This window comes from Chrysemys picta, chromosome 7, assembly GCF_011386835.1.
Source record: "Chrysemys picta bellii isolate R12L10 chromosome 7, ASM1138683v2, whole genome shotgun sequence".
Classification (NCBI taxonomy): Eukaryota; Metazoa; Chordata; order Testudines; family Emydidae; genus Chrysemys; species Chrysemys picta.
Window position 1 is genome coordinate 35,652,610 of NC_088797.1, and position 19,721 is coordinate 35,672,330.

The following is a 19,721-nucleotide window of genomic DNA, read 5'->3' on the forward strand; positions in this document are numbered from 1 at the left end:
GGCAGACATAATGCAGCTGCTTGGGAGAGCATGGGGAAGATTGGGGGCTAGCCTAGCATTACTAGTGGGGTGCTGCATATCCTAACGGGGGTACTTCAAAGCGAGTTGCACTCTAGCTAGAGTACCAGTCAGTACAAGCTACAACTTTTGTACAAGTGTAGCAAACTCTCCACCCTCCCCCAGCAATCCTAGGAGGCTTATGTAGGCACCACACCTCATTCCACCCCCCAACTCAGGTGCCCCAGGCATTCTGCATCCCAGCACTCTATTGGCTGGAAGAACCATAATTTGGATGTATGATATTTCCTACACTGACCCAACATCCTGGATTGTGGTTTGCATGGATTCTAGTCATCCCCTCTTAGTTTGTTCATTGTGTACATTTATATTAAATTGCAGCTCCAAGAGGAGTTGTAAGTAAAGATTATTAAGATTTGCCATGGATGTCACCACCTTGCAAAGATTTTTTTTATTTCTGGGTCCCTTTCTGATGTTTTTAGCTGTTGGGTTGGAGGATTGTTCATGATGACATATTTCCAGTCTGGCAGCTCATTCTATGAATATATTCTCTCTACACTCTCTCCAAATAGTCTCTTCGGAGTTCACTCTTAAGACATGCTCTTTTGCTTTTACACCCCATGTCTGACCCTCTTAGGCATTTACAGAGCGCCAAGCACAGCCGTTTGGGGTTCTCCAACCTTTCAGGTTCTACAGAAGAGAGAGGATCACTGACTCAAGCTTTCTTAATCATCCTCCTTCCCCAGGGGACAGTGTTGTGAGTGTTCTGGATATCCCCCCAAGAAGGCTCCATGGTCCATAGTGTAGAAACCATTGCTCTGAGCCCTATTCATATTTCCCTTCCCTCTTTACAGCATCCCTCTGTTATCCCCTCACAATAAAAACTTGGCAGGAATAATTACTTGCTTCTTTGCCCTCTATTTTCTTTGACTCTAACAATCTTTTTATGCCACTTTACCTCTTCTCCCTGTACAAGAGTTTCTGGTCCTGTCTATAAAGCATTTTTGATGCTATAATGATCAGTACCTCTGTATTTAAAAATACTACTACTACTAAAATAACTGCACTGGATTGAGATTAAAGCCTGAGCCCTTACAATGGTACTTCTAGCAATAAGATCCCGAATTTTATATTGCTAAATCTTTGCAGGAAAGTTAAGATAAAGGGGCTAATTTGGCTGTGAGATGCATATACATACATTCCTGAGTGATGGAGGAAGTAGAGTAGAGTGAAATTATTCCACCTTAGTACTGGCTCTCTCAAAACTCACAGTGGATTGTTCCCCACGTTGTCCTTACATGGTGCTGTAGCGACATTTCAAGGTGAAGACTAATTGTAAGTGGGTGTAGTTAATGTATTTTAAGACATTTGTGCCCAGTCTCATCCCTTCCCCTCTAAAATAGATTACTCCTGCTGTGACATATATCTGCACATAAGGATGAGTGTGAGGCAGAAGCTGGATAGAAATTGAACACACTGTAACAGTGCTTTTGATGTGTTAATGTGCACCTGTTTTCTGGCCAAATGCAGAGTATGCCAAAACCTGGCTCCAAAAAACTTTTAAAAAAAATCTTTATTAAGTAAAAGAAAAAAAGAGAACTGTCCCACCCCGCTCTTAGTTAGTCTCTCTCTCTCTCTCTCTTTTTTAAAGCATAATATATGCAGTGTTCTGAGCAAAACACATATTACAGAGTAGGTTAAATCTTGCACTTTATAACTTACTTGCTTGAATACAAAGGTAAAAGTCTTGTTGCATCTTTTCAGAATTTAAAGCACAATCATGGAACTGGCACAAAAGCAGTAAAATTAGATAAACACAAAATTACATATACTAATGCTAGAATGTCTCACCACACCATTTATATTTCTAAGGACAGAACAAGTGTAACTGCTTCAGAAGATGAGTCATCTATGCAAAACACAGCAGCCTGAAATAGATGAGACAAGTGTGTGATACATTATGAATACTGTATGAGGTCTTTGAGTCTTCCCATGTGGTGAATTCCTTTGGAGATCTGCCTTCTTTACAGTACAATCTCCTATCCTTCAGCACTGAAGAGCTGACAACTGTTTTTCAACAAAAAAGGAGATTTTATAAAAATTTGACATTATTTCTGATTTACAGTGGTTTAAGTAGGATTAGAGTCAGGCCCATGTCTTTTTCTTATGTGAAGAAAAGCAATTTCTGAAAACAACCTGTGGTAGATGAGAAATGGTGCATCTAAAGCAAAAATAAAAACAGATGTAAATGTAGACCTAAAGCACACACTTCCTTCCACAGAATAATCTAATGAGAAATAATTTTGCTTAGTATCTCTGCAAGGCTCACCCCACAAAGTTGCCAAGTCATCTCTTAAAGGGTTTTAGGGCCCATTTTCTATAGCGATGCCCCATAAACTGTAGGAAATCCTAGAGATCTCAGTGCATCCAGCTTTGACAGCCTCCTTCCTGGCAGGACAACCTCCTTAGTACACTAGGTAGGATGTCCCAGTTTACCATAATTGTCTGAAGAGCAGGGCTGTCCTTACCCATACGCAAAATACGCAGCTGCGTAGGGCACCAGGAAATTCGGGGCACCAAATTGCCCCAAATTTCCTGGTGCCCTACGCAGTTGCGTGCTGCTCCAGCGGCCAGTCCGATCCCCCAGTTGTCTGAGCCGGCCAGGAAAGCTGTCCCTGCTCCCACCCCGCGCCCACTCCACCCCTTCCCCATAGCCCCTGCCCCTGCTTTGCCCCGGCTCCGCCTCTTTCCACCCCAGCCCCGCCCCCACTCCACCCCTTCCTCATAGCCCCGCTCCTTCTCTCCCCCAGCCCCGCCCCCACTCCACCCCTTCCCCTAAGCTACGTTCCGGGGGACTGTAGCAGGGGTCGGACGTGCCCTGCATTCACCGGGCAGCAGGAAGTGGAGCGACCCAGCCCCAGCCTTCTCCGCTCCGCCGGTGAATGCTGGAGGGGTGGTTATCCCATGCCCCCCAAGTCTGGGAATCAGGGGAGCAAAGTGGAGCAGGCTGGGTGTGGGTCGCTTCACTTCCTGCCACCCCATAAGTGCAGGGTCGGGCTTGCCCTGCAATCACCAGGTGGCAGGAAGTGGAGCGACCCAGCCCCAACTCGCTCCACTCTGCCAGCTTGTGCTGAGGGGTGGTTTCTTCCCTATCCCCCAAGCCTGCTCCTGCCCCCGCACAGACCTTGGGTGCAGCCCCCCCCATGGGAGGGGAGGGGACTGCATAGGGCACCACAATGTCTAGGGATGGCCCTGCTGAAGAGCAAGGCTTTTATAAAGACAAATCATACTTCACTGATTTATTAGAATTCTTTGAAGGGGTCAAAGAAACATGAGGACAAGGATGCTCCAATGGATATAGTATACTTGGACTTTAAGAAAGCCTTTGACAAAGTCCCTCACCAAAGGCTCTTAAGCAAACCAAGCAATCTCTTAGGGAGCCCAGTTCACCAAGGGTATGTCTACACTGCAACTAAAGACCTGTGGGATGACCTTGGCTAGCTTGGGTCAGCTGACTGGGACTCAGGCCATGGGGTTAAAAATGCAATGTAAATGTTCAGGCTCGGGCTGGATCCCTGGCTCTGAGATCCCGTGTGGGGAGAGGGTCTCCAAACCTTGGCTCCAGTCTTAGCTAGAATGTCTACACTGCTATTTTTAGCCCTGCAGCCTGTGCCCTGAGATCAATTTACCTGGGCTCTGACACTTGGTGCTGGTTTTTTATTGCAAGGTAGATACTCTCAGTGTTTTGGGGTTGTAGACCAGGATCTTGAACGGGAGGCAACTGGAGACTTCTCCTTCTCCTTTAAATTTTCATGACAAACCACTAGTCCTAACAATAATAGATCGACATAGTCTGCAGGGGTATATATATCCCATCAATTCAACATTGATATAAATTGTTTCTTTTACAAAGGACAAATCAAGAGATCTTTTAAGAAAGTCTTTGATTGCTAGTTCATTTGTAAACATAGCACACAGTACCATCAGCGGAAAGACTGTTCATGCTAATGTTTGGCAAAGAAGTTTCCTTATTAATAGATTTTGTTGATTTTTTTTCTCTCCATTATACTTCCTTGCCATGAGGTAAGAAAGTAGATATTTTTCATTAAAAGAATGAACCACTTAGAGACAAACATAAAAATATAGATCACATATGTGAAAAGAGATGCAGCTGAGAATGAAGTGCCTGTAATATTTCCTTCCTTAACTGATGTTTCTCATGAAGTCTGATGAATAACAGAAATTTGCTTGTTTCATGAATCATAAGCTATCACCAGTAGTTGTTTGGGGTATGACAGGGCTCAGTTGGCAGATGTTTAACAAGGGGATTACATCTTCCCATCCATCCTCTCTTTATAAAAGGCCTGATTCTAATTCTATTGAAGCAAATAAGAATTTTGTCACCAAGTACAGTGGGTGTGGGAGAAGGGGCAGGTTCACAGAGCCAAATCTTGTAGTCCTTACTCAGTCATTTGGGACTTTTGTCTGAGTGAAGATTTCAGGATATGGAACATAAATTATTTTTCATATTATACTTTTATTTCTCATATTATACTTATGCCCCAACATTCAGTTTCATGTATTTTTCTATGCAACACCAACTTTGTCCAAAAAAACCCCAAAACAAAAACAAACAATTTGTTCAAAAATGTGCAAAAATGATATTTTTAGTGAAAATGGCCATTTAAGTATATCTATCAAAAAGCAACCAACCCTTGCAAACCCTACACATTTTAGAGAGGTCCTTTTCCATTCAGAATATTTTGAGCATAGTTAGTCCTGAGAATATTACAAGGTACTTGAGATTCACTCCCTGGATATCATAACAGAACTGGAACACATAGGTATTTTTAAAAGCTAATTTACTGATAAGCAGATCACAAATTTTAGATAGAAAAAATAAAACAAAATTCACAGACATATACACAAACACCAATTATTCCTTACACTTGACTTAGTTGTTGCATTTCTGTGGGATCACCAGCCTTTCTACCATCTCATAACCAAAAGTCTGACTAATTGAAAATGTCACAATCTTATTTTTGATATAATTACAGCTGGGCAGGGAATGACTTTCCTGTCTCAAGAATTTTTGAAATTTAAATAATTGTTCCAATCCTGAATCAGACCAAAAGGTTGAAATCTTGAAAATGTCCATAAACTGACAATCTGAAAAAGCTATCCGATTGGGTCAGTTGACATTTTTTGTTTTGATAATTTTGAAATGTTTTGTTTTCATTTTTGACCTTTTAACTCTTTTTTGTATAACTAAATGAACTAAAAATTCTAAATGAAAAGTAATTTCAAACCAAAATTTGAAACTTTTCCTTTAAAATGGGAAATTTTGATAATTTTGAAAAAAAAATCTATTTTTTTTAAATTAGGAGTTTTATCAATTTCCCACAAATAGTTCTGATGAACTGACATTTTTCACCAAAAAACATTTAGTTGGAAAATTCCCAACTAGCTCTAATAATAACCCAGAATAATATTTATATGGTTATCTGGAAAATTCCCAACTAGCTCTAATAATAACTCAGAAAAATATTTATATGGTTATCTGGATAATACCTAAACTTAAATATACTGCAGCCTGGAGCTCTATTTTTTCATAGAGTGCCTGAACATCAACAAAAATCAAAATTTTGAATGGTGGACTACTGCTTATGTCTGCATATTTACAACACTTCTAATTATAACTATATGGCATTTGCACTGCACTGACTTGCACATATTTTTCTAAATAATCCCATCACAAATGTTGTCCCATATATTTACAGGACTGTTTTAATTTCAGGTAGCAGAGAAGCAGCATTCACATATGCCATCATTGCCGCTGGAGTAGCACATGCGATCACTGCTGCCTGTACCCAGGGAAACCTAAGCGACTGTGGCTGTGATAAAGAAAAACAGGGACAGTACCATAAAGACGAAGGATGGAAATGGGGAGGTTGTTCTGCTGACATCAGATATGGAATAGGATTCGCCAAAGTGTTTGTGGATGCAAGGGAGATTAAACAGAATGCAAGGACTCTCATGAACTTGCACAACAACGAGGCAGGACGTAAGGTAGGTATCTCTCTGCTCTCCACCATCATATGACAATTCCTTGTCTAGAATCAGATGTCTGATTACAACACAATGTTCAGAACTAAATGTGCTTTAATCATAGAATGTCAGGGTTGAAAGGGACCTCAGGAGGTCATCTAGTCTAACTTGCTGCTCAAAGTAGGACCAATCCCCAAACCGATTTTTGTCCCAGATTCCCTAAATGGCCCCCTCAAGGATTGAACTGACAATCCTGGGTTTAGCAAGCCAATACTCAAACCACTGAGCTATCCCTCCCATGGCTAATGCCATTTTACAGTAGCCGAATAGGCACTTTTGTAAGCTACACAAACTTGTTGGACAATCCATCTGTCAAATATTTGTCTAAATGTTACTCTTTCCAGTCATAAAACAGAAAATGCAAACAAACAGTTTAGCTGGGAAGTCAAATGGTGCTTAAGGTAGAAAGCTTGCCTGCTACTGTGTGGCTGAATCTGCTTCTCTTCAGGTTCAGACATGAACTTCTGATCATTCATTTGAAAAGGGATCACTTTCAACCCAACTGTCTAAACCTTGCTCTTTGTGTGGGGACTATAGCTAAAGGGAAAAAAAAACACTTGAGTGAAGTGGAACTAAGAGACCACAAACTGACTCATTTTAATACAACATAATATATACACACATAAGGCAGGGTTATCATTTTAAATGGAGAGCTCCCCCACCATTCCTTAGAACCAGGCAGCTTAAAGCACATTCATGCAGAAACAGTGTCTGAACTCTTGTCTTCCTGGCAGCTTTAAACATGTACATTTTATGTGGAATCTACACAACAATTCTGGGAATCTTGACATCTCTTGGTTTTGCTTCCTTTGCAATATACAGTACTGCAGTGTATTCAGATTTCCTATTGTTGTGTGGCAAAGACGGAGGCCCTGGCACTCCTGTCCAGCAGAGCTGTTCTCAGCACAGGACTGGTGAAGAGGGCCACCAGTGTGCTCCTTAGATCCTCGTGAGCAGGTTTGGTCCCCAGGGTACACGAGAGCAGCCTCGGAGCACTCTAACTTGTGCTAGCTAGAAATTGCTGAATGTGGGTCTTTACACTAGCCAGTGGCACAAAGGGGCCAGGATCTCTGGCCCATAAGACATTACATTACTATGCGCGAGTGTGGCCCTACTCTGAAAAGCAACTATGTAAAAACACCTTATTGAACAGATCTGCACCCTGTGGTTTAGACGCCTCTCTGCTGACTTTAGTGGTCAGTGATGTTTTAACTGCTTTTTTACTACTGTTAAGTATTACAGAGCAAGAGAGCTAAGGACAGTAAGCTGGATTCTGTTCCTTCAGGTGCATCATCAACAGAATGGTTCACCAAATAATGGCCTCAGTGATACCTGTGCAGCCCCATGGCCTTTGCTCAGTTTGCACAGTGTAACTGAATGGAACTCAGCTAACAGTTCTGTTACTGATATACAGTTACCTTCCAGAGTAGAAGGGCTCTTGAACATAGTAATTCACTGTCCTACAGCCCCATCTTGGCCCCTGCTCCAGCCCCTTGAGTTAAAATAATTCCCCATGCTTTCTTAGCTCTTTATTTCACTTTCTCCACTGTTGGCACTTCAATGGAATTTTTCAGCCAGCCCGTAAGTGGTGGCTTTGTCTTTGTTTTGGTGTGATTCAGCACGGATTTGAGTAGCTTGAAGTGGAAAGTGGATTGAAGACACTAATATTTCTGTTGCAGTTACAATAATTAGGGCTCTGAGAGATCACAAGACCACAGCATTTGGGCCTTGAAAAAGAATGACTGTTTCTGTCACAAGCAACAGCATAGCCTTCCTCAGACTTATTCCAGCTGAAAGCTAGAGAGGTTATTTTCTTTTTGCAGTGTTCCAAATGCCTGGGTCTGGCACTCCAGTGCAGAGATGATCTCTCAGAACACTAAGTTGTTACCACAACAGAAATATTAATGTTTCCTGAACTTATCTCAGAGAGTAACTGTTCAAAGAGCTTGATTTTAACAATCCTTGCACTAGGCTCCAATGCTCTGAGCCTCTTGGCTGCTAGGCTCCTTATAGCAGATGAGTTAACATAGCCTGTTTATATTCCGCCAGCTTTTTTAACATGTAGGGTCACATTTACTCTGTTACACCAGTGTAACTCCACTGAAGTCAATGATAACAGGAAATTGGACCACTATATGTGGATTTCCACCTTTTTTGTTGTATCTTGCAAGAGCTGGTTCTTGGAGAGGCTCATTTACACATAACTGGTGCAGCTCAGGGCTGGCAGAAAAAAAAAAGCTTAAAATGGCTTACTGAAATCTGGCTGACTGTTAGCTTGTTTGGCACTGGGGATTGTTTTAGGAAAGCATCACTAGTGCACAGCTGAAGGATGGGGCAGAGCATCCCAAACATTGCATATTATAGTTACAGGGCCCAGGTTTTCAGAATTATATAGACAAAAATGTATTAGACATCTGGGTCCTGGGATGTGATTTTGGGCCCCACAATAGCCATATGTATGTTGCTGTGGCAGAATGCAGGGGTTGTAGAAGTCCTGGAGCCAGCCAAGGCAGAGGCACAGTGTAACATGGCAGTCACGCCCTTGCCTCTTGTCTCGCTAGGCTGTGAGCTTTGTGTTGTGCCTCTGAGATGTGCAGCACCAGGGCCGGCTCTGGCTTTTTTGCCGCCCCAGGCAAAAAAGCCTTCCGCCGCCCCGCCGCCCCCCTCCAACGCGGCAGGGGAGGGCACCGAGCCCGGCCGCAGGCCGCTCTCCCCGACCGGCCAGAGTGCTGGGGGGAGGGCGGCGAGCCTGCCACGGCTCCGCTGGCGGCCGGAGCCCCGGCAGGAGGGCGGAGAGCCCGGCTGGGGCTCTGCTCTCCCCAGCGGCCAGAGCGCCGGGTGGAGGGCGGAGAGCCCGCCGCGGCTCTGCTCTCCCCGGCGGCCAGAGTGCTGGGAGGAGGGCGGAGAGCCCGCCATGGCTCCGCTCTCCCCGGCGGCCAGAGCCGGAGCACTGCGCCGCCCCCCTCCAGGTGCCGCCCCAAGCACAAGCTTGGTGGGCTGGTGCCTGGAGCCGGCCCTGTGCAGCACACAATGTTCTTTCTGCCTTTACCACCAAAATGCACACAATCACAATGACTGTATGTCTAATTTGTGTGCACAAATTTGTGTGTCCTAAAAAACTGGAGCCTGGGAAGATTCACTGTGTTTGTGTTACTATCTGGAAGAGCTGTGGTGTGTGCTATGTTTGGCAAACTGCCATGTCTCCAGCAGGGTCAGAATCTATTCTGATATGGAGATATTTATATGCCTGTTACTGAAACCCTCAGAGTGCCGAACTACTGATCTTATTTGAAATCTTTAATGATCCAGTGGGGTGGAGACCAACACAAGCCTGGGAGGGTGTTATTGCATGTCCACAAACCAGTAGAGAATGAAGAGCTAATGACTGTGTTTAGTAGAGATATCAGGCTTTGCTCCCATATACCTGTGAGGGATCACAATGTTTTCGTCACCTGTTCCATTCTACAGCAAGCACTAGTTGAGGGCTTGCATCAAAGTGGGAGAGATTGCTGATTTTAAATGCTGAACTTGGACACAGAAAAGATTGGCATGTTGTGTGTCAACAGGCAGCACTCGAGGAATATTTGAGATCTGTATATTTTTGGGACTCTTTTTCCAAGAGATTCCAAATACTAGGAATAACCTGGTCTACTCTAGGAGACTTACCTACTGCTGACAATAGTTGTCAGCAATTGGTTCTCCGGAGCAGCCTATTGACAACAGTTTAACTGCTAGTGCAGACAGGATAAGAGTTATCAGCTAGGTTTCAGCAAACGTGATTGAGACCGATTAAGTAAGAAGAGTAACGAGAGAAGAACTTTAGTAACTATAGGTAGGTACTTCACGTGTAGTTGTTGATTTTTTCCACACATTTTTTAGTTTATTCTGATTTTAATTTCTCAGCCTCCTTCTCCTGAGAGTGTCTCACTAGTGTAATAGCTAATGAACTCTGATGCCCATAAAGCAGTAACATTCAGACCCAGGATAATATAATGAGTGCCCCATGTAGAATCAATCTGTACAATGTGTTCCTGGTCTCTAACCCCATCTATGCTAGAAAATAGACCCAGTACTGACAATGGTTGTCAGCAACTGGTCTCATGTATCTACAGTATGTACAAAGGTTTATCTGCTTGGGTGAAAGGATAAACAGTTTTCATCTGTATTTCTGCGTTTCCTTCTGACCTGTGCAAGCAGAAGTTCTCCCAATTTCTTCAATAGTTGCTCCTGTAGTGCAGTGCTGGAATTCCCAGAAACTCTTTTTAGGGTACATCTACACTGCAGCTGGAGGTATAATTCCCAGCTTGGGTAGATATACACATGCTAGCTTTGATCAAGCTAGCACTAAACATAGCAGCATAGCTGCAGTGGTACAAGTTAGCCACCCGAGTAAAATCCCCTCTAGGCCCTCCTAATTAAGTAATTGCAAATTAGCCCATGGCACCGCCCAGGATACACTGCTATTTTTAGTGCACTAACTCAATGAAAATTCGCACATGAACATCTACCCAAGATGGAAATTACAAATTACAATCCTGGAAGGGATTTTTGCATGCACCCTGAAAAATGTCCCAATCAATGTTAGAAGCCGTAGTTCATTTGTCTGGCATGTCTTGTCTCTGCTAAGATGGTTCCTGTAGCTCTCTCCCATATCTGAGACACGTCACATCATGTGTCCCTTGCTTCAATGAATTAGTATGTTCTGAAATGCTGATTTACCACAGTGAGAAGCAAGCAGCATAGGAAGAATTGTAGGAGAATTCATAAGAGCTGTGTCAGAAAATGGAGCTAAAGCTCCTATTAATTTGTAGGCATGATCCTACTACTGATCTGCTCTTAGAATTTCCACTAACTGCATGGGAATCCCATACATGGAACAACTGTGGGATTGAATCCTCAGTTAGCAAATTAGACTTCCCATATACAGAGGTACTTAAATGATTGCAGGTAACTCCCACTGCTGAAAGGTAGTTATGGTCCAGGGGAAAAAATACATTTCTACCAGTATAACTGCTAAAATAGCAAAGTAGGTATGAAAGGGCCTAGAAATTTTGGTGATTTGACTGAAAGATTTTCATTCTGAGTCAGAGGCAAGGACATTATAAATTGCTCTCTCTCTCCCTCTCTCTCTGACATTGCAGTTCTGTGAATGACATCTTGCATCAGAGTTACATCATATTAAATATAACGCCACATTATGAGTCATTGTTATAAATCATGACACAGGCTACATTAGAAGGTTTTTGCAATCCAAGGGCACATCAAGGTGGATTTTTATTTGATGTTTCTCTTTGCAGACACACACAGGTGTGCTAACTTAGTAATTCTATCATACATTGCAGGGCCGGCTCAGGCTTTTTTGCTGCTCCAAGCGGCGAAGGAAAAAAAAAAAAAGCTGCGATCAGCGGCACTTCGGCGGCAGTTCTACTGCGCTGCTTCTCCTTCGCTCCGAGGGGGACTGAGGGACCCGCCGCCGAATTGCTGCTGAAGACCCGGATATGCCGCCCCAAGCACCTGCTTCGTTCGCTGGTGCCTGGAGCCGGCCCTGATGCATTGGTAGTGCTCAAATTCTTTTTGGGCTCTTGAGTTTAAATATGCATTGTAGAAGAGGTTCAGAGTGAACATAACAGAGGGTTACTGTAACTATCAAGCAAGACTACGAGAAATTATAAGAGGTGCATCCCAAATTGATGAAGTAACTCTGAGAATTAATCTACTGTAATATTTACTGTCCTATTTTTTGGGGAAGAGGAGGTTTAGATGAAACAGTGGTGCTTAGAAATGAAGGACTTCAGGATTCCCACAAAACTATTGTGTGATGCCTAACATGATATTCTAGTCCCCTTTCTTGTCCATGTCTCTTTTGTTGCCTAGCAAAGAGTTTAACTTCAGAAATAGATTTTGATTCCTCAGACATGCTCTCTTGTAACTTTCCCCACCCTCTTCTGGTGCTAGTATCAGCGCTGGCATCACCAGGCCCCCATAGTGAGGTCAAAGAAGTTAACTGCCAATCTCCAGTTGACAGCAGTTCTCAATTCAATCTGAACATGTTTTATTTCAGTCCATGCATGTTGACGAACATGGTAGCATGAATATGAAATAATAGTGTAAGCCCTTGGGGGTGGGGACTATTTTTTTAATATAGCACCCAGCACACTATTGACACTTAAAACAACAGTAAGCAATAGCTTGAAAAAATAATGCTGTGAAATTAAAGGCCATGTAGATATTTGAAAATTTCAAATCGATGAATGAGCTTTAAAGGAACTAACAACACTGCCTGGAGCCAGGCAAAACGCAGTCAGGCATTATAAAAGCTACCAAGAGTTCTACCACTGTACCCCAACCCCTGCCTGTGCATGCTTGAGGCTTGATTCACCCCTGCCGGTGTGGAATAGGGATGGAATGCAGTTGGCAACACCTTGATCAAATGGGAGCAGCTGCACCTGTACCTGCAGGAGGATACCTCCATTGCTGTCTTTCCAAGGGGGTTCAGCCAGGGGAGGGCAGTTTGAAAGTACATCTGGGTGCCATAGCAGCCCCACATGTGGAGACTAGGGTGACCAGACAGCAAGTGTGAAAAATTGGGACAGGGCGTGGGGGCTAATAGGAGCCTATATAAGAAAAAGACCCCAAAATCGGGACTGTCCCTATAAAATTGGGACATCTGGTCACCCTAGTGGAGACTGTCAAGGATTAATGCTGTCTGGCTCCAGGCCCTCCAGAAGAACGCACTTGTGGATTGTCTTGCATAGCTACAACCTCTTGTCTCATCAGATTTTCTGTGTTGAGGGACCTACGTCTCGGTCTCTGCAAGCTTGTGTAACGCTGACAGATGCCAGTCATCAGAGGGACTGAACCTAGGACCTCTGAAGCTCAGTGTATGAGCCTCTGATGCACAAGCTAAAAGCCACGTGGCTCTTAGTCATGGCTGTAGCAGACTCATCAATCTCTAGATTGTCTAGGTGCCCCTAGAGTGGAACAGAGCACCATACCAAGTAGGCATGGGTGACACTTGCATGGGTAGAACCTCAGGGGCAATCAAGCCAGTGGTAATCCCTTGAACAGACTGCCAATCACCTTCATTTGTGTTGCAGCTTTACGTATTTACAGTGTCTCTTAGAGCGCAGTCATTGTACTATCCTTTAGCAGGATGCAAAGCCCTCCCTGAGTTAGCCACTGTGGGGCAGAGATGGAGCTAAGGCCCTGCCTGCCCTCCCAATCTCATCAGAGATGGCTGTGTCACAAGAGTGCTAGCAGGGAGCAGTCACAGTGCCATGACAGCACGAGGCATGAGCAAGGGGAGAATGGTCCTTGTATTGGGAAAAGAGCCTGCCGCAATCTGGCTCTTAGAGAGCTTTGAACAGAGACCAACTGACTAATGGACAATATCCAAATGTATGTACTTTTGTATTCAAATATCCCAACAGTCACACTAGCAAGAGTGTCTTAAATGGGTTATACATCAGGATAAATGCTCTACTGTGTCTGGAGCTGCAGAAAATTACCTTAGACTCCACTAGGAGTCCAACTTATAGTAGAATAATTAAAAACTGGGTGAGGCTGCTCTGTTACTATAATATCACTTGATTACTGATACCAAAAGTATCGGCAGCCCAGCCATATGTTTCTCGAAGCTCAGAACTTCCTAATGCCCTTTAAAAAGTTACACTAGTTATTTTCTAACTTTACTTAAAAAAACCTACTGATCTTTGCTTTTAGAAGCATCCAGTTTTTAACTTTTTGCATGCCCTTTAAATGTAAAGCTGATAATCCACTTTCCGCATTACAGTTAGGCAGTAAATATTAATGGAATAATCACAATTGTTAATTATTCCCAAGTGAAAATAGTTTAAAGTTGTAAATAGTCTCTCAGGAGTTTATTCTCCACCTTCTGTTCAGTTGCTCATATCACTGGGTGTTAGGAACATTTGGAGAGGCAAATATATCCAGAAGAACTGGGCTGTGGCACCATACCATTTCAAAAGGGGATGTAACATGTAGAAACACCAATGTGTCTAGTTTCTGAGTGTGGAAAGCCACTTAGCCACAGAAATCCCCAAAGTGTCTGTATGTTGTACTGAACTGGTCCAAACTTTTCTTTTTTCTGGTTTGCTTCTGCAATGAATGATAAATCTGTCATGTAAAACTGTCCCACTGAAGACAATGGCCAAATTCCCATGGATTACAAAGAAGTAGATTAGCCTTAAACCTGGGATCAGAGTTTGGGTCCTAGGCCCCTGAGGAACAGAGGCTGGGAGCCTTGTGGAGACAGACAAACTACTTCACTGGTTTAACTTCATTGCCTTCAGTGGATTTGCTCCTAATTTACAATGGTGTGAGATCAGGATAAAGCCTAGTATGTGTTCAGTCCTTTATGAAGAGGGAATGCTTTTCACATTGGCAATTTTTCCCTTCTGGGTGGTAGCTGGAGAGATGTTGACAGGCTCCACTAGCAGCTGTATTTAGTCCTTCTGGCCAGAGGAGGTTATTGCAATACTGGAGTCCAAAAATGTGGGGCAGGGTGAGTGAGGATATAGAGGGGGCAGGGATGCGGAGAGCTGACGAAATAAAGGGAATCTCAAAGGAAACTCACCAAAAACAAATGAAAATATCTTACAGGGTAAACTGTTGAAAGCAGCGTGTGGTGTTTCACTCAAACCTGTGATCTCAATATATGGAAGCTCTACTGCTAAAACTGCATGTACCATTTTGAAAATACTCCTCTAGGCACCCAAATATCCTTACACATTGGCTTGCTCACTGATTTAACAGTGTGACAAGTCAGCTTGGTTAAAGCCAGGGGAAGAACAAACAAAAATAACTGGGTACTTACGGGGCTCATCCAAATGTCCTAGACAAATGCCTTGTTGCAGCCAGAGACCCATAAACAAAAGCAACAAGGCTGCTCCCAGCAAGCTGCTTCCAACTTCCCAGTTGGTGTGGTTCCTACGTCCAGCCAAATGCTGAGGAAGAGCACGAGCCAGCACAATTTAGAGTCCTTTCCTGACAGACCAGCTTGTTTTAGTGAGGCCTGGACATATCCCACCCCTGCAATCCCTGCACTGTTGTAGACATTCTGCTCAGGAAGAGTGTTTACTTTCTCCTTGACAACGACTGCATGGGGCCTGTACAAACCATCACTACAATGATGCCCTGATTTCATAGTTCCAGGCAATCTACTGAAGAGGTGATAGACACAGCAAGTCATTTCTGGCAAGCCCACGTACAACTCCTTTGACATGAAGTTTGTAAGGTAGGATTTTCAAGAAGGCCCAGCATTGAATGCACTGCTCCCAATGAGGTCAATGGTGAAACTTCCATTCATTTCAATGGGAGCAAACTAAGGTAAATGCGGATCACTTTGGAACCTCCACCCTACATTTTCCTCTCTTAACGCCTGCCCCCCGTCCCCGGGTGAATGTTTGCACTACACCTGACAGGCCTATGCAGGGTAATTTCCTAGGTGTGAAAAAAAATTACAGGTCCTGGGCTCTCTCATAGTATTTTGTTTGTATTTGAAGGGATCAAAGATCTATTTTATGGCTTTCCTACTGCTTTTAGATAATAGTCTTAAAACAAGACTAAACTTGACAGACAAGCTCTGCATCTTCTCAACAGCCCAGAGTAAAGATAAAGGGAACATTAATGTTATTCTAAATTATGAGAAGGAATCAGACTGCACAAGAGCTGTAATCCACAAGAATGAATTTTCATTCCACTTGTCCTCCACTTTCAACTCATCAGAAGTTGTGATACATGGTCCTACTTGTATTTTGGCTTTCAACTCCCTCTTATATCTTATGTGGTTGAAAATTGAATTCCTGATTTACACTGAAGATTAGGGAATGATAAATGCTATCACTTACCTGCAGTCGCAATTTTAGAGGATTCTGGCATTATGAGCAAAACAGGCATTTCATGTGGGTGATTACTAGTGCTGACAAAGATAGGTAAGAAAGGGCCAAGTCTTGTTAATAAATAATAAAAACCCTCTCAAGTTCCACATTTAGTATCATGAATTTTTCATAACAGAAACAATCAGAGGGTCACTATAATGATTAATTTGCTTAAATAATACAAAGTCACTGGCTGTGTTGCAAACTTTTCAAGGAAGATGGGAGATGTTTCCAAAGTTAATTCACGTTTGCTCTTTCGATAGTTGGCAGCATAAGTCATTTAGTGACCACTGAGATACAGGACTGTCACGGGGTCCACTCATCACAGCGGCACCTCCTGCTGGCCATCCTGTGGATTAGCTCTGCCAGGTGGTGCGCCCTCTTCAGGGGGTGCCTCTCCTGTTGCCCTCTCACCCTGCAGACCCGCCTCACTCCAGGAACTGCAGCATCCTCTTCATGATTCTCCCTTCCGGGGTTACCTACAGTCCTTCTATAGAAATAGTCTCAGGCAGTCGTCTCCTGTGCTGCCCTGATGATGCCACTTGCCCAGTGGCCGGTAGGGGAACCAGGACCCACCCTGTACTCTGGCTTCCAATCCAGGGACCCTCAGCTCAGCAGTTCTGGGCTCTACCCTCTCAGTCCTCACTGCTCCTTCTCTGGACTGCTTCCTACTCTTCCTTGTTCCGAACTTCTCTGAGAGTACCAGCTCCAAACCAACTTCTTCCTCCCTCTTCCAAGGGAGTGACTGCCTTTTCCCCAGCCACCCTGTCTGTTCTCAGCTCCTGGGGTTTATAGGCCCCATTTATTTCTGTACAGCTGAGCCTGCTAACCATCAACTCCCTGCTCCCTGGCTCTCCCTCCAGGTGCAACCTGTGGAGTTAATTGGACTACCTGGCCACTTTAACCCCTTCTAATCCTGTGTGGGGTAGACACTCCATCATAAGTACCCAAGGAGAAATGAAGGATTATTTTAGACATTATATAGTCCACTGCTTTATAGGTCTGATCCAGTTCCACTGAAGTCTATGGAAAGATGCCCTATGACTTCAAAGTGCTTTAGATTAGGCCCTCTAAGAGTTGTCTGTGTCTCATTAATATTCCAGAACCAAAACACTTTGTTTTACGCTTGTTTAGAGACAACAGTGTACTTAGTTATCACATCGCTTACAAAACCTAAACACTAAAAGCAAAGAAATGGAATGTTTAGAGCATCATAAATCTTACCTTACTCACATACTAAAAACCACAAAGATATTATTGTGATCAAGATAAAGAAATGCACATTACATTACATCACATCACAACAACCTTAACTCTGTCCTATGAATGGTAGAGGCTTTTTCTGTATAATTTCTGTTATCTTGATCCTGGTTATGTTGAAATATGTTTTTCTTTGTACTTGTATTTGGAATTTCCCTATGTAGGTGGGTGTGTGGGTCAGTGACTTTGTTTGTGTTTTTGACATTGTTCATTTGCCTACATAAAGGAAAAAGAACATCATAGGCTAACATTTTCAAAATTGGCACCTAAAGTTAGGCCTCTTAAAGAGGTGGTAAGATTTTCAGAGTTAGGTGCTTAACATGACTGGACTTCCATTAAATTTCATTGGGAGTTACAGGTATCCAGCACCCCTGAAATTCAAGTCTCTTATTTAGGTGTCTAAATATGGATTTGTGCATCTATCCTAAGAATGACAATATGGATTTTTGGCCATTAAAAATTAAACAAATGGAATAGAAGAGTCCCCAGATTTTAAAAGATTTATTGGTGCTTGGCAAGTTATTAATGTTTTTGCAAGTTATTGACAATCTAATAACTGTTTAGCTAGGTCCTTCTGGAACGTCATTTTCCACATACCTAAAGAGATGGGTGTTTACACCACACATAACCTACAACACGTATTAGACCAAGGCTCCTGTGCAGTCTTGCCTCATGCAGTGCATTCCTGAGAAGATATGTAGCTGCACAGTAAATGAATATGAGTTATATATGTTTAATGCTCCTCCCATCATGGGGTGTCAGCAGGAATGGAACCTGGGGCCTTCAACACAAGCCTCTACAACTTGAGCCAAAGAACTGTTGGTGTACCTGACTCTTACCCTATATGTGGGCCAGATACTGTGGTCTGTGTGTGAGACACAATACCCAAAGCTAAGGTATTACATATGCATGCCTATTACGCCAAACATTGGTATACAGTGCTAGAAAGTTCTAACAAGTTCAATAACTGACAAGACAAATACCCATGCTCTCAAAGAACCCTGCAAAGGTGGGTAAGCATTATAAACCCACTTTTACAGTTGGCTTAAATAAAGATGTTTGAAGCAATGCATGTGAGAGGCACTTGACTTCAATGGAGTTGCACCAGTTTAAACCAGCAGCCAGCTTAGCCCAATGAATGTAAGTTTATCTAAGTAGCCTGTAGTGACAAGGTGAGTGAAGCAATATCTTTTATTGGTTAGTGAGAGTGATGAGCTTTCAAGCTTACACAGATGGCCTGAAGAAAGGCTCACCTACCCTATCTCTCTAATATCCTGGGACCAACACAGCTACAACAACACTACATACTATAAAGGTTGCTTAAGAAGTTTGTGGCACAATGGAGACCAGAACCCTGCTCTCTGTAAAGCCATTGAGCTCTGAGAATGCTTACTACAACCCATACATAGAAAGGACTTGGCTCTAGCCAAGGCCATTCAGATGGGCTAGGGAGGTTTGATTTAATGAAAAGAAGTGCACAGAAATCTGGAAGCAAGCAGTTTAAAACCCATTCAGTAAAAAAACAGCATATTATCTTGGGAAAATAATGGCAAAAGTTTTTTAGATGCCTGTCGTGGAAACATGAGAGAGTGACAAGCTTTTTAAAGGGCTAACCTGAAGAGTATGTGCTGTGTAAGAGCTTGTGAAGGAGCACAGTCTTTGCACAGCCAGGAAAAGATAAGACCCATATTGCCAGACATAGAGCTGAAGGTGAAATGCCCGTTATATTTCCGAGCATTCTACTAATCAGCACAGAGTAACAGGTACAAGTACTGTTAAATGACTGTGTAGCTAATATTTCCTGGCACTCTACTAATGAGTACAGAGTAATAGGCACATGTACTGATACATGACTATATAGCTAAACTGGGAATTAATGCCAGAACTATCATTTGTGTTTTCAGAAATGATGTACTGAAAACTTGTGCACAAAAGATTTGAGGTTTTAGGAAAATGATCTGAGTAGAAACATATTCTGGACTTCATTTTAACAACATATTCGGATTTATCATCATTGGGTCATAAATGGTTAAAAGCACTTAACACCTAAACTGATCCAAGGTATATAAAATACATAATATTCTAGAAAGGTTAGATGAAAAATATATTGAAGTGCTTCCTCCTGTAATGGCTTTAGTAAAATGCTAAATCACATGTGGCTGTACAGGAGATGCCAGATTCATCAAGACCAGAGCAGTGCCATATGCCAAAAGCAGGGACTGTTGCAAAATCTTTAGGAGAACTGGTTAGCCAAGGTGTCCTGACATTTTTGGAACATACAAAGCTCACAGTGGACAAAACTCCTTTAGAATTTGGTCCATTGTGGGCATACAGAAAGATGGCAGTGTCCACATTTTCAGAAACTATTAAGTAAATGTGGATCCATTTCCAGTGCTAAAAACAGAGCATCTTTTTCCACTGCTAGAAAGTGGCAGT

General features: G+C 42.9%; 1 protein-coding gene across 11 annotated transcripts in view; it reads left to right on the forward strand.

Annotated features, from left to right (window-relative positions):
* The window catches only part of WNT7A (Wnt family member 7A), a 130,423-nt gene that overhangs the window by 79,819 nt on the left and 30,883 nt on the right, over positions 1-19,721 (forward strand). For all 11 annotated transcript variants that reach the window (XM_042849595.2, XM_005307167.5, XM_042849599.2 and 8 more), the window contains one exon: positions 5,816-6,087. In XM_042849595.2, the coding sequence (XP_042705529.1) occupies positions 5,816-6,087 (272 nt within the window). The remainder of the gene's footprint in view (positions 1-5,815; positions 6,088-19,721) is intronic.